General features: G+C 41.7%; 1 protein-coding gene across 10 annotated transcripts in view; it reads left to right on the top strand.

Annotated features, from left to right (window-relative positions):
* The window catches only part of DOCK8 (dedicator of cytokinesis 8), a 135,924-nt gene that overhangs the window by 105,103 nt on the left and 13,530 nt on the right, over positions 1 to 17,291 (top strand). For all 10 annotated transcript variants that reach the window (XM_039544064.1, XM_039544062.1, XM_039544057.1 and 7 more), the window contains 8 exons: positions 591 to 726; positions 2,397 to 2,484; positions 7,770 to 7,866; positions 8,924 to 9,058; positions 10,928 to 11,080; positions 11,778 to 11,936; positions 13,156 to 13,256; positions 13,580 to 13,772. In XM_039544064.1, coding sequence (XP_039399998.1) covers positions 591 to 726; positions 2,397 to 2,484; positions 7,770 to 7,866; positions 8,924 to 9,058; positions 10,928 to 11,080; positions 11,778 to 11,936; positions 13,156 to 13,256; positions 13,580 to 13,772 — 1,062 coding nt within the window. The remainder of the gene's footprint in view (positions 1 to 590; positions 727 to 2,396; positions 2,485 to 7,769; positions 7,867 to 8,923; positions 9,059 to 10,927; positions 11,081 to 11,777; positions 11,937 to 13,155; positions 13,257 to 13,579; positions 13,773 to 17,291) is intronic.

Below are 17,291 nucleotides of genomic sequence, written 5' to 3'. Positions count from 1 at the left end.
TCTTCTACCCTTTATAGGAAGCCATGAGAATGGAAGAATGGTCTTGTGGTTCAGGCAAGGGTCTGAAAGTCAAGGCTCTTGTCTAAGCCACAGATTGCCTGTCTGAACCTGGTCAAGTAATTTATGTGATGAGCCTGTTTCTTCATCTGTAAAATTGGAATAATAATACCTACCTACTTCACAAGGGAGTTGTGAGGCTAAATACATTAACGCATGCAAAGCCCATTGCATAGAAAATGCTACAGAAGTACAATCTATAATGGTAGCATAACGACAATGGGGCCATTTGAAATGTTGGAGTGTCTTAAACAATCTATCCAATTCCACCTTTCTCCTTACTTCCAGCTATCCCTGTGTGCTTAGAAACAGTACACACACTACCCCTTTGACAGTGTGCAAGTTGCTATTGTACTTTGATTGTGTGTGTCCTATGCCCCTCTGATAGTGTTCAATGCCCTCTGCCTGATTTGGGGACTGTAGCGACAGCTTTGGTAGAACACTTTGGGCTAAGAGTTAATTTGACTATATGTACTTTAAGAGGGCTGCTCAGAAACTGATCACTGAAACTTTGCTTTCTCATGTATATCCAGGGCAAACAAAGCTCTGACAAAGTCAGCACCCAAGTGCTTCAGAAATCAAGAGATGTAAAAGCCAGGTTAGAAGAGGCTTTACTGAGAGGCGAAGGAGCCAGGGGTGAAATGATGAAACGCTGCAGGACACCAGCTGGTACTTTCCCCTCCCAATTTTTAATTTATTTTTTATCAAAAGACTTCAAGCATGCTGTGGATATAAATGTTCTTCCCCTGGAATGCAATAAAAGCACCAAAAACCCCACTCTTGTATTTCTCTCCCTTTCCTGCCCTTGCAGACTTTTCTGTGCTTTGCTGTGGATAAAAATGTTTTTTAGCTTTCAACATATACAATATGTGAGCTCTTCTTATGCTAGAAATATGCAGGCAACTTATCTCAAAAAAATCACATGTAATGTTTCTTTGATTCTATTTTAAGTTATGCAGAGTCTGTTAATAGTGAGTGAGAGACTGTCAGTTGCCTTAGGCCCAAAAATATATGGAGAGGCATTTTATGCAATTGGAGACTGAGTTTCAGCCAGACCTCTGTCCACCCTCTAGTTTTGTGGACATATGATTCATGTTCATTGCCTCTCAGTGTCCTTATATGTGATGCATTCCATCTATAAATTAAAAAAATCATTGTTCTAACTGCTAGAACTGAGGGCATCTGAGAGTCAAGCTGGATTATGTTGACTTGTGCATCATTGCCAGTAAATATATTTTTTGTCTGCAATGAGGATCCACTTAAAAATTCTATGGATGATGCCTAAGCCAGAATAGATTCTAAGTCTCTCTTCCATAGTTGTATTGGCTCTTCAGAGCTAACAGGAATGAAAAAAATAGTTAAAATATAGGACTGTGCAGGTGGGGATGTTTAATAGAGGGATGCTGGCTCCATGGTACATTCACCCCACTTCCAAATCCTATGTTTTCTTCGCCATGAGGATAGTATTTCTTATGGATGTATGGATCAGAGGAGTGGGTGGAGCCGGAGAGCAGCTGTTCTCCAGCAGATTTCTAAGAGTTGTGAGTTATTGTTGTTCCAAGCAACATTAATTTCTACTGGGCCTCACCTGCATCTGCTACAGTGCAGTCACATGGGGAGGCTTTCAGGAGAGAGGAAGACTATCTGGGTAGGTCTGTGAGGCCACTGGGCCTTCATGAGTGTTCTGAGATTGGCATCTCTGTGGGTCTAGGGATTGCACTCCCTACCTGCTCCATACAAAGCAAATCCTGCCCCTCTGATGGATTGATGAGGAGCATGAGTTGAAACTCACAATGTTTCCTGCCCCTTATATGGGTTTTCCTGTTTAGGGGATTACATGGCCCTTTATTTTATCAGAATCTAAAGCAGATCGGATCCAGAACATGTAAGAAGAGCAGATCTGTAAGGACATTCCTTTTTATATAGTTGCTTTTCTGACCATAGCTTTCTTGTAGGAGCAGAAGGAAAAAAGTTTGTATGCTTCCACAAGTAGTCTGTGTGCACAGTGATGTCATTATATTAGTGCCTTCGTACAAGGAAGAAACATGACAATGGTTTTGAAAATATTAAAAATGAACCGTTGCTTACACAGAGAGGTAGTCAATTCGATTCAAAATGGATTTTTAATTTTCTAAGGCATGTGTAACAAACATAAATGTATAAACCCAGATTTTAAAAAAATGATTGACAATGTGCATTTACTTGCGTCCAGGAGACTTAAAGCTGGGAGATTTGAAAACTAACTGTCGCAGAAATGTAGATCCTCCTGTACGATTTGATATCAAAATCCAGTTCACCCCTCTGTGCTTTAATCTTGCTGACATATGTTGCACTCTTAGGGAATGACAGATTCCCAGGGTTAAATGAAAACCTACGATGGAGAAAAGAGCAGACTCAATGGCGGCAGGCAAACGAGAGGCTAGATAAGTAAGTCGTTTAATAAATTTATATCTCTTTTACCAGAACTAAGCTTATTTTTCCCAGGATGATTTTATTACAAAATCCGCAGCTTCAGTCCAGCCCCAGTCTTCAGAGGAGAAAAGAAATCAAAAGTGATTACCTAGCACAGTGGTTTTCAACCGTGGTCTATTGACCCCTGAGGGTCCGCAGACTATGTCTAAGGGGTCCGCGAAAGGTTATTGTTACCATAGAACAGTGGTTTTCAACCTGTGGCCTGCGGTCCTGTGGGGGTCTGCAGACTATGTTTAAGATTTCTAAAGGGCTCCACACCTCCATTCAAAATTTTTTAGAGGTCTGCAAATGAAAAAAGGATGAAAACCACTGATCTAGCACAAGGATGCTGGATGTTGCTGTTACACAATAAGGAGATTGTAAATGCTTGAATAAGATGTTTACCCTGTTATCTAGCGTTAATTAACTGCATGAGTGACACTGGGTCTCTGATGCATATACTGAAAACCCATAAGAGGGTTTATGTGACTTATGTGGTGGTGTAGCTATAGCTACTTTATATATACAGCATGGTAGTGCATGCTTAGTCTCATTAAATGGAGAGCAGTCTGGATCACTTGTTAAGCTAGGTGCAAGCAAACAATAGGCATTTTAATACAGCTAAATGTAAATGTATATATCTAGGAACAAAGAATGTGTAGGCCATACTTGAAAGATGGGGGACTCTTATCCTGAGAACCAGTGACTCTGAAAAAGGTTTGGGGGTCACGGTGGATAATCAGGTGAACATGAGCTCCCAGTATGTCGCTGTGGCCAAAAGGGCTAGTACAATTCTTGGATGTGTAAAGAGGGGAAGTCTCAGGTAGGAGTAGAGAGGTTATTTTACCTCAGGATTTGGCAATAGTGTGACCACTGCTGGAATGCTGTATCCAGTTCCGGTGCCCACAATTCCAGAAGAATGTTGATAAATTGGAGAGGATTTCAGAGAAGACCCACAAGAATGACTGAAGGATTAGAAAACATGTCTTATAATGCTAGACTGAAGGAGCTCAACTATTTAGCTTATCAAAGAGAAGGTTAAAAGGGGTGACCTGATCAGTCTGTAAATACCTACATGAGGAACAAATGTTTGATAACAGGCTCTTCAATCTAGCAGACAAAGGTATAACAAATTCTAGTGTTTGGAAGTTGAAACTACCCAAATTCAGACTGAAAATGAGGTATAAATTTTTAACAGTGAAGATAGTTAACTAGTGGAACAATTTACCAAGGGTCATGGTTGATTCTCCGTCATCAGTAGTTTTAAAATCAAGATTGGATTTTCTTTAAAGATATGCTGTAGTTCTAAAGGAATTATTTTGGGGAAGTTCTGTGGCTGTATTATATAGAAGGCCAGACTATATGATCACAGTGGTCCTTTCTGGCTTTAGAACTTATGAAATCAGGTGAGAAAAATTTGACCTTTTGTGTTATATTTTAGTTGACTTATTTGCAAAGGGGAAAAGGGTGACATGTTTTTCCTGTTGCAAGTTGTAAATTGTGATTTGTGGATACAAATTTCTGTCACTCTCCAAAGTATGAATGCACAGGTAAAATAGATCAACTTAATCAACTGACTGCAGTGATAAATAATTGAATGTTTATAGTTATAGAAAATTGGCTTTTCATTAATCAGTTATGCTACTAACAGTACCTGCATGCTGTATGTGCCAAGCTTATATAAATATAGCCATTTGGAGAGATGTCATTTTTCCATCACTTCTTGTCCATTCTGAACCTGAATTAGATTAGTTGAAAGGATTGCCTTTCATTCTGGCAGTGCAGTAGTCTCCCTATATTAAAATTGTAGTGACTTTCCATGATAATAACGTTTAGCTCCCTTGTTAATTTTGGCTTAGATAATTGGTTTGGCTCTGTTTTACTGTGCCTGGGTTTTGTAAATGCTGTGAAGGGTAACTACATTGTTATCAGTAATCATAGCTGTTTTTTTAAAATAGGTTTTTGGTTTTGGTATTCATTGGAATTTTAAAAAATGACAAATCTTTGTCCATTCTGCCTTTTGTTCACGTATCTCTCATTTCCTCACGAAAATCAATTTGATGCAGTCTCTTACTGCAGTATTTGTACAGTCCAGAGGTTGCCGGTAGAACCTAGAAATATTGGGTTAAATAATGTAGCAGTTGTAACTATGGAATGAAATGCTGATTAATATAATCCCCTTTTTGAAAACAGATGTTAAAACGTTGGGACCAAATTTTGTGGTCCTTTTCAATCTTTCATAAGTAAAATTCCTGTAAAAGTAAATGGGTTTTCTTCTTACTAAGGCAATAGGATTAGATCCTTAGTTATCCAATTGCCATGCTAAGCAGGAGTGGACCAAGGAGGAGCAGAGCTGGGGCTTATATATCAGACACTATCCCTGCTCTGTAGCACAGGAATGGGATAGAGGCAACTTTAGCCTTAGGGCTGCAAAAGCACTCTTGGGATAATTAGGGATGAGGATTCTGTTTGTCAATGAGATCGTTTATACACAAATTCACACTGGTTGAGCTAAAAAGTGGTGGAAACCCCTGTGTGGGAACTCTTCTTTTGGTTTAAAAGTGGTTTATTATGGTTTAGCTTAATACCGTTCCTAATTGATTTAAGCTAAACCAAAATAAACCTGGCTTACCCTGAAAGAAGTGTTCAATACAGCCTTTTGCACTGGTGCAACTAAATCAGTTTAAAATCACATATTTAGTTAAACCTGTGCAACTCTGCACGTACACAAGGGTTTTATGTTTATATGACTGTGTCTACACTACCACCTATGTTGGCAAAACTTATATCACTCAGGAGTGTGAATATTCCACCCCCTGAGTGACAAATGTTACACCGACATAAGCACTGTCGGCAGGAGAGCTTCTCCTGCTGACATAGCTTATGCCGCTCGCAGGGGTGGGGGTTTTTATGCCGACGGGAGAGCTCTCTCCCATCAGCATAGAGCATCTTTACCACATGCGCTGCAGCCGCACTGGTACAGCTGAGTTGCTGCAGCACTGTAAGCATAGACATGGCCTATGGCACTCATCACTGAGTGTCTTGCTTGTCCCTAATGATTTAACCAGGGTTTTAACACTTAGCGCATTTTCCATTGGAAAACTATTTGCACATTGTCATTTTCGTACCCCACAAGGCATTCGGGAGGCGGTTGGTGGGCCGCAAGTTCAGGTTCACATATGCTGACACTTGTCCTCACTTCTCCTTGCCCCACCTGCCTTGAAGTAGATTGTAGTCACTGTTATAGCCTAAGTGGAATGTCAAGAGAGGAGTCAACAAATCGGAGCGGCTAATGTCTAGGGAGTGAATTATCCAGTGGTTGCTGGAAATGGTTCAAAAGAATGTGTTGTTTATTTAATTTGTGCAGACTTCACCGTTATTTAGCAATACATGGCCTGATTATTGCAATCGCCTAGTGGCAGGGCTTCTCCATCATTCCCGGCTTTGAAAAAATGTGATCAGTCATGTTACACCTGCCCTTACTTCCCTACCCTGGCAGTCTATAACACTCTCAAGATGACTTGGAGATGCCCATGCTGGTCTTTACTAGCTGAGATTTCCAGCCTCATCCCAATATAAATGTTGAAGCAGATGTAGTAGAACATTCACAGAAAGCAAATTGTGAATTCACACCAGATACCAGATGGTAAGAGTCACTCATCCAGCCAGGGGACAGAAACATACCACATGAGCGATGAGTCCTGTCAAAACAGCTCTGATTTCACATACTGAATGCTCTCAACTGAGAGCTTGCAAACTTACTGGAGCCCAGGAGTAATAATGAATACAGCTGAACAAACCACCTCATGTTCCTGGGTAACTCAGGGTCAGCAAGTAGATGAACTTTGTCATTTTTCTGGTTACAAATAATTCATCAGGTTCAAGTCATCATCCTGCTGAGAGATCTAGAGGGGCTATGTTCCAGACCTCCTCCCTGAGCCTTGCCCTGTTACGGGTTTGCTCTTTGCCCCATCATTCCCTCGTCTCCTTTTAGGGATGCCACCATCCCTTCTTAAATCGACTGATGATGGCGCCTTTTGCTGTAGTGGCCTCAAGGGTATGGAACTTGCCGCCTGTTCTCATCACCTCAGTCCATCCCTCCCTGGGGTGGGGCATGGCATCATTTTATAAATATTGCTCATTATTATTATGTTGTGGTGCCAAAGGAAACTGCATTCTCCATTTTAAAATATCCATTGGCCTAGTTGTAGGGCTTTTCTTGGGGATCAATGGTATAGATCAGTGGTTTTCAAACTGCGGGTCATGACCCAGTACTGGGTCGCAGAATGTAAGGCACTGGGTCACGGCGGCTCTGGTCAGCACCACCGACCAGGCCATTAAAAGTCCCATCGGTGGTGCTACCCAGCTAAAGCGGGTTAGTCCCTACCTGTTCTGACACTGCACTGCTCCCCGGAAGCGGCCAGCAGCAGGTCCAGCTCCTAGGTAGAGGGGCCACAGGGCTCTGCACGCTGCCCTCACCCCAAGCACTGGCTCTGAACTCCCATTGGCCGGTTCCTGACCAATAGGAGCTGGGGGCGGTGTCTGTGGGCGAGAGCAGCACAGAACCACTTGCACACCTCCACTCAGGAACCAGACCTGCTGCTGGCCACTTACGGGGTGCAATGCAGTCCACAGTGCCAAGACAGGCAGGAGGCGCCCCACCTTAGCAGCGGACCTGCGCTGCTGACTGCGGAGAGCCACCTGGTCGGGCTCAGCTGGACCTCCCGCAGTCCTGCCCCAGCCCTGAGCAACCCCCCAAACCCTGAGCCCCCCTTGCATCCCAAACCCCTCATCCCTGGCCCCACCCCAGAGCCTGCACCCCCAGCCCAGAACCCTGACCCCCTCCTGCACCCCAAGCCCCTGCCCCAACCCTGAGCCCTCCACAACCTGGAGCCCCATCCTGCACCCCAAACTCCTCATTCCCGCAGCCCTCACCCCCACACCCCAACCCTCTGCCCCAGCCCTGAGCCTCTCCCACACCCCAAACTCCTCATCCCCAGCTCCATTGGGTCATGGGCAACAACAGTTTTCTTCAACTGGGTCGCCGGAAAAAAAGTTTGAAAACCACTGGTCTAAAGTACCAACCCCTCCTAATTACCCAGTAGTCCTTAGGAAATGCCCTTCAACAAGGTGGTTGTTGCTTGTCCTTATGGGAATATTCAAAATGCTGTCATTTTTATTTCGCACTGGTTTATACAGTAGGTTATTATCCAAATAATGGGGTACTTACTGTATGCTTTAATAAGAGCTTCTTTTTGTAGAACAAAAGCTGAGCTAGATCAAGAAGCTCTGATCAGTGGAAACCTGGCTACGGAAGCTAATTTGATCATCCTAGATATGCAGGAGAATATCATCCAGGTGAGAAACTGCCCGGCTCGCTGTAGGCCAGTCCCGGCACCTTGGATGCCAAAGTGAGCAGGATTCATTTCTCTCTCAGGCCGTACATTTTAATTAAAAAGACCTTGGAAACATTTACAATCTGAAATAAATAGAAAATGATCCTTAGTTATCCCAGCATGTGGGGTTGCAGCATGTAACTGAGAAGAGACTTTGGCCCCGGTTATTTATAACAGTACTTGAAATCCAGTTTCAGTGGGCTTTAGAGGGCACTGGGGTTTCTCAGCTCTAACTGAGGAGGGTGGAGGAGAGAAGGATCTTTATTTATTTCAGGAATTTGTCTGAGGATCTTAAACATTTGGGACTGGGCTGGCCTGATGGACTTGTGGCATTGCTCTGCGTTGTCATGTGAGATCTCGGTATTTAGTCCCCAATCCTACAAAGTGCTCTGCACAGGAGAACCCTTATGCTTGCTTAGAGCCCCGCTGGCCCAAGGATCTGCCCATTTGAAGCAACTTGCCAGATCAGGGCCTTAACATCCAGAGGACAGGTGCTCAGCTGGCATACAACATTACAGCTCCACTGAAGTCAGTGGAACAATGACAATTTATGCCATCTGAGGATCTGCCTGCTGGGATGTGAGCATGTGGAGGCAGTGCAGAACACCTTGTATTCCTCTGTAACCCCTGGCATTAGAAAAGTGACGCCCTTCAAACGGAGTGCCATGTAGGCCTTTAAAGCCACCTAAAAAAGACTCATCCAGAAGCAAGATTGTGAAAACTTGGGGCTGTGAGGGCGGGTATAGAAATGTGCTGAGTTCACAATGGATAGGAAGGTTCCTTGGAACACTAAGAGGCACAAGGAGGACTCCTCTTTACCTTTCTACCCCCGATCCATGAGAAGCGACTTCCCCATTCCTATTTCGTAGGATAAAACAGTGTGGTGAAGCATTTTATTTGCAGCCTGCCAGGGATTCCAGTCTTGGTCTCCTGGACAATAGAAGAGAACTTTGGTCCCTATGCTTCTGTTTCCTGTTAGCTTGCCTAGTTACATGAATACTGTTCTTCTCTGTGTGTAGGCAAGCTCGGCTGTAGACTGCAAAGATAACCTTTTGGGAGGTGTGCTGAAGGTCCTGGTAAATTCTCTCAGCTGTGATCAGAGCACCACATACCTGACTCATTGCTTTGCCACACTCAGAGCGCTCATTGCCAAGGTAAACTCTTAACATACTTGTTTCCGTCCTTCTGGTTAAGACATTAGGGCCACATTTTCAGAGTGGAGACCCAATTGCACTTTTGCACCCATCAGAACAGGTGTTGTGTAGAGGCACGCTGGTGCATGCATGGCTGTTCATGACTGCACAGGGCTGTCTGTTTCCACTCTTTGGAAATATTGTTGATAACATGGATGGAAAAACTCAGGTGGAATAAAAGTATTGCATTGTTTTTGCTTCCAGCAATGTATCAATGAACACAGAAAATGATACTGATAAAAATGCATAGCAAAATTCCACCCAAAAGGATTGGTCGCTTCAATTAAAATAGTTATTTTAATTTTCAGGAATTTGATTGTGCTGTATTCATTAATATAGTGGAAATCAGATTATTACAGCCTCAAGACTAAATTCTGATCAGTTACACTGATGTCAATCACCTGAACTAAGTGAATTCTTCCACGTTTAAGCACGTGTAATTGAGATGAGAATCTGAGTCTGTTGGTATATTTTATACTATTATTTTTTCTAAATACTAACCCAAATTATCCCCACACTTTCCCCAGTGAATCCCCGCTGAAGTTAATACAGTTTCACAGGAGTAAATAAGGGCAGATTTTGGCCTACTGTCTTTATAACATGAATCATACCAGATTTGTTATCTTTTAATATAGAGTCCTAAGAGAAGAGCCTCATTCAGAATATTTTAGCCTTTGGCAAAGGAGTCATTCTCCTCTGAAAAAGAATTTCCAAAAAGGATTTGTGAAGATCCTAAATGTAAAAAACAAACAAACAGGATAATCATGCCCAAATTAGTGTCTGTCTTCCATTAAATATGGATAGGCAGACAAGCTTAATGATAGGGTAGTTTTCTGAGTAGTTATGAAACTCATAAAGTACAATAGAAATTTAATTATCCTTGGAATCATCCAGTTAAAGTGACTTATGACAGATTTCAGTAATAATAATGAGTGTATCTTCCAATTAACATGACTTGGTACTGTAATTTATGAAGCAACCATTCTAATTCTTTATAATGCACTATAGGTGTGTGCATGTTGCTTTATAAACAAAGAAAAATGATGGGACACTGTGCCAAAGAGTTTGCAATGTAGATTAGACATAACACAGCCAGATAAGACAATGAACCAAGGGTGGAGGCTCAGAAAGAGGCACACAAGGGTTGCAACAATGAGAGATAATGGGATGTGTTTATTGTTACATGCACACCGTCTAAGTTCCTATCTATGCACAAACAGTGTATGTGTATCCATCTGTATTCTGTTTAGAATGTGAGCTCTTCAGGGATTTTGCCTTCTTTGTATTTCACAGTGCCAAGCACATTGTGGGGCTACCAGAACCAATAGCAATCTGTGTGTCTCAAACCTATCATAAATCAAAAGTTTGGAGAAGGGTCTGGGATGGAGGTTAGTGCTGGAAGTTTTGGGGAGAATGAAATTGTGTGGTGCCAGGAGTTAGGGTGCCAGCAGGATGTGAAAAGATCCAATCAACGATTGTTTCATATTCTCAATGCACTGTTGGCATATTTCTTCATCCCTTTGTGTTGGCGTGCTTAAAGTCTGGAAATACCAACTCTCACAATCTTACTGCAAATCTTGCCATATTTAGTGTTTTGCTTAAAGCTCCTGGAGTCATGAGATCATCTGAGAATCGTAGCTTTTGTTTATTTTTTTAGAATGTGAATTTCTAGCCCTCCTAGGTCTGGAGGAAAGGCTGAGAAACTAGAAGCCAAATCAAAAGAACCTCAAACAATATTGTCTTTAAATCTCATGATTTTTTAAGCCTGACCTGTGACATTTGAATGTTTGGGGTTAAATGCCCTGATGGTGTCTTCTCTGCCTCTCTTAGTTTGGAGACTTGCTGTTCGAAGAGGAGATGGAGCAGTGTGCTGACCTATGTCAAAGAGTTCTACATCACTGCAGCAGCAGCATAGACATCACCCGAATTCAAGCCTGTGCTACCCTTTATCTCCTCATGAGACACAGTTTCAGCTCCATCAGTGTAAGTTATTAGATACAGCAAAGAATTTGATGCCACTCTTTTGCATTACAGTTTAAAACCAATCCTAAAAATGATAATAAATTGAAAAGATTTGTATGTAAGGAGGAGGTGCTGTGCTTTTGCAGGCACACCTCTGGGGCACAATTCCCACCCTGCTTGCCTCCTGCTCTGCGGGTGCAAATGATAGTTGTTTGTTTGCTGGCCTATATCAGCAGCAAATTACAACATTCCCACTCCCCCAACATCTCCCACAAGCTCAGCTGCACAGGCTGGCTCATTGAGGGAAGGGAGCCAGGACTCCACCTACTCATTATCCAGCTGTTCTGATGGGGTGTAGCAGGTGCACATAGCTCTCATACACCTATGTGCCTGGACCTAAGGTCCAGGTGGCATGTGCAATCATGTGACAAAGGGGATTCTTGCTTCCTCTTACAGTCTGCATAGATGCATAGCCTAAGACACCATGTAGCCCTAAGGTATTGACATGTAAAGTACTGGGCCAAAATGACAGATGGCATAAGCTGGTACACTTGGCCCATTGTATTTAAATAAGTAGAAAAGTTGTGGGTTTACATCCCAAGAGCACACAAATGAATAAAAACGTCTGGTGCCTGTGGCAAATTAATACATTTGAATCCGTACACCTTGTAGCTATTGCATTGCCTTTTTTTTTTCTTTCTACCCCCTACCTATAAAGAATTTTGCAAGAGTGAAGATGCAGGTAACAATGTCCCTGGCCTCTCTGGTTGGTAAATCATCGGATTTCAATGAGGAGTACCTCAGGAGATCCTTACGAACCATCTTGGCGTATGCAGAAGAAGATATGGACATGCAGCCAACCATGTTTCCAGTCCAGGTTAGGCCTTTTGTGACTTCTGATGCTTTTTTTCAGGACCTCTCATCTTGAGATGGGCTGGAACGAGATCTCCACACCTAAGCATTCCTAAATCAGAAATATTGAAAATTTGGGTGCAAATGTTGCTGCTTGGGCCCGTCTCTAATGTAATCAAGGGCCACACTTTGAAAATTAGAACAATCTTGACAATATCTAGGATGTCTGGGATAAAGGCTGAGCATAATTCCATGGGACAACCTTACAGTGATCCAAGTAGAACTTACTGTAGGCTAGATTCTTCTCTTAGCTATGTATACATGATTCCCCTTGAATCCAGTAGGAGCTACATCCATGTACAGTATCTGAGACTGGAATTTGTGTCATTAGCACAGTACTGCCAATCTGAAAACATAACTTACCTCCATTCCTCCAAAACCCAAAGCTGTCAGTGAAAAATGACATAAACCTTATTTTAAAGGAAACAGCCTAAAAGGTATGCAATTAGGGTATTTGCACTTCTTTGTGTGTTTTGAGTTATGAAACTGAAAGCTAAGTTCTTCCAGCTATCCAAACAGTTCCTGTATAAAAGGAATATATTATTTTTAAATAAAATATACAGGTAGCATCTCTAATTATTCCTGGTCACTTGAGTTACCCTGCTTTCACTAACAGTTTGGCACACATGTTGGCTAATCAATTTTCCCCTTTTATGCATCCTGCTTTATAAATTATGATGATTTCAAAACCATCACGAGAAATGGGAACCTGTCATTTTCCACATTATCAGAGTAAGACAGCTGTATATGGAAACCTTAGTTTAAAAAAAAATTCCCACTCTTTTCAGTTCATAAGGAAGTGACTGCATTACAAGCAACCACCATGTCTAACTGTGAGATAATGAAACATCTGGTGCTAAGAATTGCAAAAACATCTGTTTAACAATATATTGCAATTTTCCTGAACCAGAAGTTGCACTCCATTCAGGAATACGTATTATAGAGTTCATGAACAAAAGGAGATGGACTTGTTTTATTTGATTTGATAAACCGTGTGTGTGTGAGAGAGCGTGTGTCTCTTTTGCCATGTCATTGATCTGTTAGTTGACTGGTAAAGTCTGCACTGTCACGATCCTGCATTGTGACTTTTCTTTGTGCCAACAGTTAATAGAGTAAGCAATAACTCATCTTGTGTTGATGCTGAACTTTTAATCAAACCCTGAAACATGTGTGTGTATCTCCAGGTGAAGGAGCTGCTACGTAATCTGAACAGTATCTTGTCAGACACAGTGAAAATGAGGGAGTTTCAGGAAGATCCAGAGATGCTCATGGATCTCATGTACAGGTGAAACCTTCTCACGCTGCTGTTGAATGAATTAAAATGAAGCAAATACAAAGGGCCTGTGGGGTTTTGAGAGAGATCCCCAAGTATTTCTTACCGACAAGCTCTCCAGGTGCAGTGTTTAGACAAAAGGAGCTTTTTCCTTGTAATGTAACATACAAAGTGCACCAGTCAATTGTCTACATTTTTAAAGATTTTTGTTAGCCAATTTTCAATTTCATTTGTGATGCAATATGCACATTGTAAGCAGTTATGAAGATAGATATGTATTTTTTAAAGAAAGAAAAGAAACCAATTCAAATCTATTTCTTGACCTGTATTGCTAGAATTGCCAAAGGGTATCAGACATCACCTGACTTGAGGCTGACTTGGCTACAGAACATGGCAGAGAAACACGCCAAGAAGAAGTGCTACACTGAGGCAGCCATGTGCCTGGTCCATGCTGCCGCTCTGGTTGCGGAATACCTGAGCATGCTAGAGGATCACAAGTACCTGCCAGTGGGCAGCGTCAGCTTTCAGGTGGAAAGAATATGCGTTTTTTCTGTATCTGTGTACTCTTCTAGTGACTTTGGGGAGGTGTCGCCTGGCACTAATCAGAGCCAGTTAACCAAATCCACATATGGGCTATCTAGAAGGCAACATTCAACAGTTGTATAATGTATCCCTTTTCCCAAGACCTTAGTCTGCGGCCAGACCTCATTGCTTAACACTGAGTTGGGACCAACTGTCGCTAGACTGCTGGAGTAGCTGAAACTGTTTCATAGTTTTGCCGTAGGCTGTTAGACAATGCTTCCATCCCAGAAGTAGCTGAAAATCTGGTAGATATCTAACTTCTGAAGCACTTTTGAATACTTTAGAATGAAAATTAATATTATTACTGAATGGGTAGCTCCAATTTTAGGTATATTCAATGTTGAAGATGTAGTCTATAGCTGAATGACATAGCAGACACAAAATATAGCAAGTAAGCCTCTCCTTTGTAGGCAACTCATGCCTATTAATCGAATCAGATGCACAGAAAACATTCTAAACATAAAGGGCTAATCTCTCACCAACATGTGGCTTTTCTTAACATGTAACTAGCATTCATTTAAATGAATTATCTACCTGTGCACCAATAGGAGAGAGGTCTCCTTAAAAGTGTCAGTCCAACCTAGGATTTCTACAGTTGTCTTGAGCTTTTGAGCTTACATGGAGGTGAAGAAGAGTGCTGTGTAAGCTCAAAAGCCTGTCTCTCTCCCCAGCTGAAGTTGAGCCAATAAAAGAAATTACCTCACTCACCTTCTCTCTAACTAATTTGTGAAATTCCTAGATATAGAAGGTGGGGAGACACACCAAAGGTATTCCATACCATCATTTGGTAGGAAATCTTGTCTCATTTACTCAGCTAGAATCCACTGATCTTATCAACATCAAATAGTGTCCAGAAGCATCCCAGGTGGATCTGCTCTTCATCAAAATACATGTCTGGAGAAAGGACAGTTGAGCCATAGTGCTCTGTAGTAGAGAGGTAATGAAAAATATTCTTGCTTAAGGATCTAGAAACCTCTCAGTGACACAGCCATTTATCTGAGCAGAATTGAGGTTTCAGTTTGCTCTGTAAAAAGGCAAAGTGGTGGGTATTATTACTGAGCTTTCATGTGAGGATCTCCAAGCGTTTTACAAACATTACTTAAGCCTCGCAGTGCCTCTGAGGTAAGGCTGAGAGTGGAAGGGATGATCTTGTGGCTAAAGCACAAGATTAGTGAGACCATCTGGATTTTATTCAGAGCCTGGGCTCAGACTTATTATGTAATCTTGGGTAAGTCACCCACTGGATCGCTCTCTGTTTCCTTATCTATAAAACAAGAAAGATGAGAATACTTGTCAGCTCAGAGTGCTTTATTATTGTTATTATCTGTATTTCTGGAGCACCTAGGAGCCCTAGTCATGGACCAGGACCCCACTGTGCTTGGTGTTGTACAAATACAAAAGCAAAAAAGATGCTTCCTATGCCAAAGAGTTTACAATCTAAGGAATGTTTGTGATGTACTTTGAGCTGTTGAATGGCAGGTGCTATAAAAATGTAAAATATTAGTATATAACTATTATGTTAGGTCAGCAGTAGTATTATCCCAATTTTACAGATGGGTAAACTGAGGCATAGAGAGATTGAATGACTTTCCCTGGGTCCCTCACACAATCATTAAAGTCTTGAATTCCAGTTCCCAGCCCCTTATATGAACCAGTAGCATCACATTTACTCTTTATGCTATGCAAGACAGAACAGTCTATTGTCAGAATGCACATACATAGCTCATTAGCATTATGGACCCTAAAATCTTTCCTTCAACAGAATTCATCTTGGGCCTGATTGTCGGTTACACTAACTCCCCTTTACACTGAGTAAAGGGGACTCAAAGGGAGTGTAAATTATATTTACATCTACTTTAAGGCCACTTTATACTCCCTGAACCAGGATGTTTGTAGCATAAATGAAAATCAAGCCCCTTGAGTTTGTGCTATTTAGAAATGTTGGCTTTTCTTAAGGAAAACTGAAGTATATGTGACTGAAAAAGATTGTAGATTATTCAGAACTGAAACTTTTCTGTTGCTCTGTAAGCTTCACTAAACATCCAGAAGGGTACAGCAAGGGTTAAATAAACTGCTGTTAGGGTCATGCAAGTTCAGGAGCTTTGGAATTCTGCAGCTTATGTGAGTGTGGAACTGGATACAGCTACCCAAAGTGTTGCCTGAATGCTAAAATATTCAGGATCATCAGGCCCTGAATCAGTAACTTATTTGTTGTATGCAGTGCTGTTGTAGCCATGTTGGTCCCATTGGAATTAGAGAGACAAGGTGGGTGAGGTGATATCTTTTATTGGACCGGTTTCTGTTGGTGAGAGGGACAAGCTTTTGAGCTTACATGGAGGTGAAGAAGAGTGTTGTGTAAGCTCAAAAGCCTGTCTCTGTCCTTAGCTGAAGCTGAGGCAATAAAAGAAATTACCTCACCCACTTTCTCTCTAACTTATTTGTGAAATTCCTAGATATAGAAGGTGGGGAGACACACCAAAGTCTAGCAGATCAAGACAAAAGCTGCAGACCAAAGTTAATGGAATGTTGTCCTGCATACATTTCTCAAAAGATAACGCAAATCACAGAAGTGTATAGAAGAGGTGCTCAGATACTACAGTTCCTAGCTAACAGAAAGGGGCTGTGGGAAAATATTTAGAGCCAATGAACAGATAATTTGATGGCTGCAATTTCCTTGGCTTCCCCTTTCTAATAAATCACTGCTCCGAATGCTTTTAAATTTCCCATGAAAGTGCTCATAAAGGACAGTAGAACTCCAAGCACTAAACAGCCTGTGAAAACACATTGGGATACTGGGATGAAAAGTGCAGTACATTTGTTAGCTAGATTGTAAACTCGTTAGCTCAGGGATTGGCTTTTTGCTTTGTGTGGCTAGTACAGTGAGGCCCTGAACCTCGATTGAGGCCTCTAACGGCTATCCTGAGATAAATTAATTAATAACAAAGTGCAAAGTGCTGAAAAAAGTTTATCCATATCTTCCAAATTCCCATTATTTTTGAATCCTTGCAGTTTAAATAAATGTGTATAAGAACAACAAATTCTAGTGCTGATGAATGTTTGATATGAATCATATAGAATGAAGTTCCCCTTTGTGCTAAGGAAAGCACAGGCTCTGTGTGTCACTGAAGTCCCATTTCGGCCACTCTGTTCTTTGGACTCCCTGTTATAGTTTAAATGGGACTAAAGTTACGCACAGGCCTTGTATGGGTACTCTGCACAGAGTGAATTTCTCCCACAGAGAAGGAAAAATGATCACAGATGAGATGATCACAGTGGTCCCTTCTTACCTCAGACTCTATGAAAATGTGCCCATAAAGCTGCAGTGGAGATGAGTATCCCCATGCAGTGACTAATATGAGCTATCAGAACTTTAAGTCAGATCAACAGTAGTGGCACTTGGTGTCTGCCATTTTAGAAAAAGGCCTTTCCAAAATCAAATTGCCAGCTAGCTGGCATTTCTCCTCA

Source organism: Mauremys reevesii, linkage group 6 (genome assembly GCF_016161935.1).
Source record: "Mauremys reevesii isolate NIE-2019 linkage group 6, ASM1616193v1, whole genome shotgun sequence".
In the NCBI taxonomy this organism is placed as follows: domain Eukaryota; kingdom Metazoa; phylum Chordata; order Testudines; family Geoemydidae; genus Mauremys; species Mauremys reevesii.
Note: the sequence above shows the minus strand (reverse complement) of the source record. Positions and strands in the feature narration are given on the sequence as shown.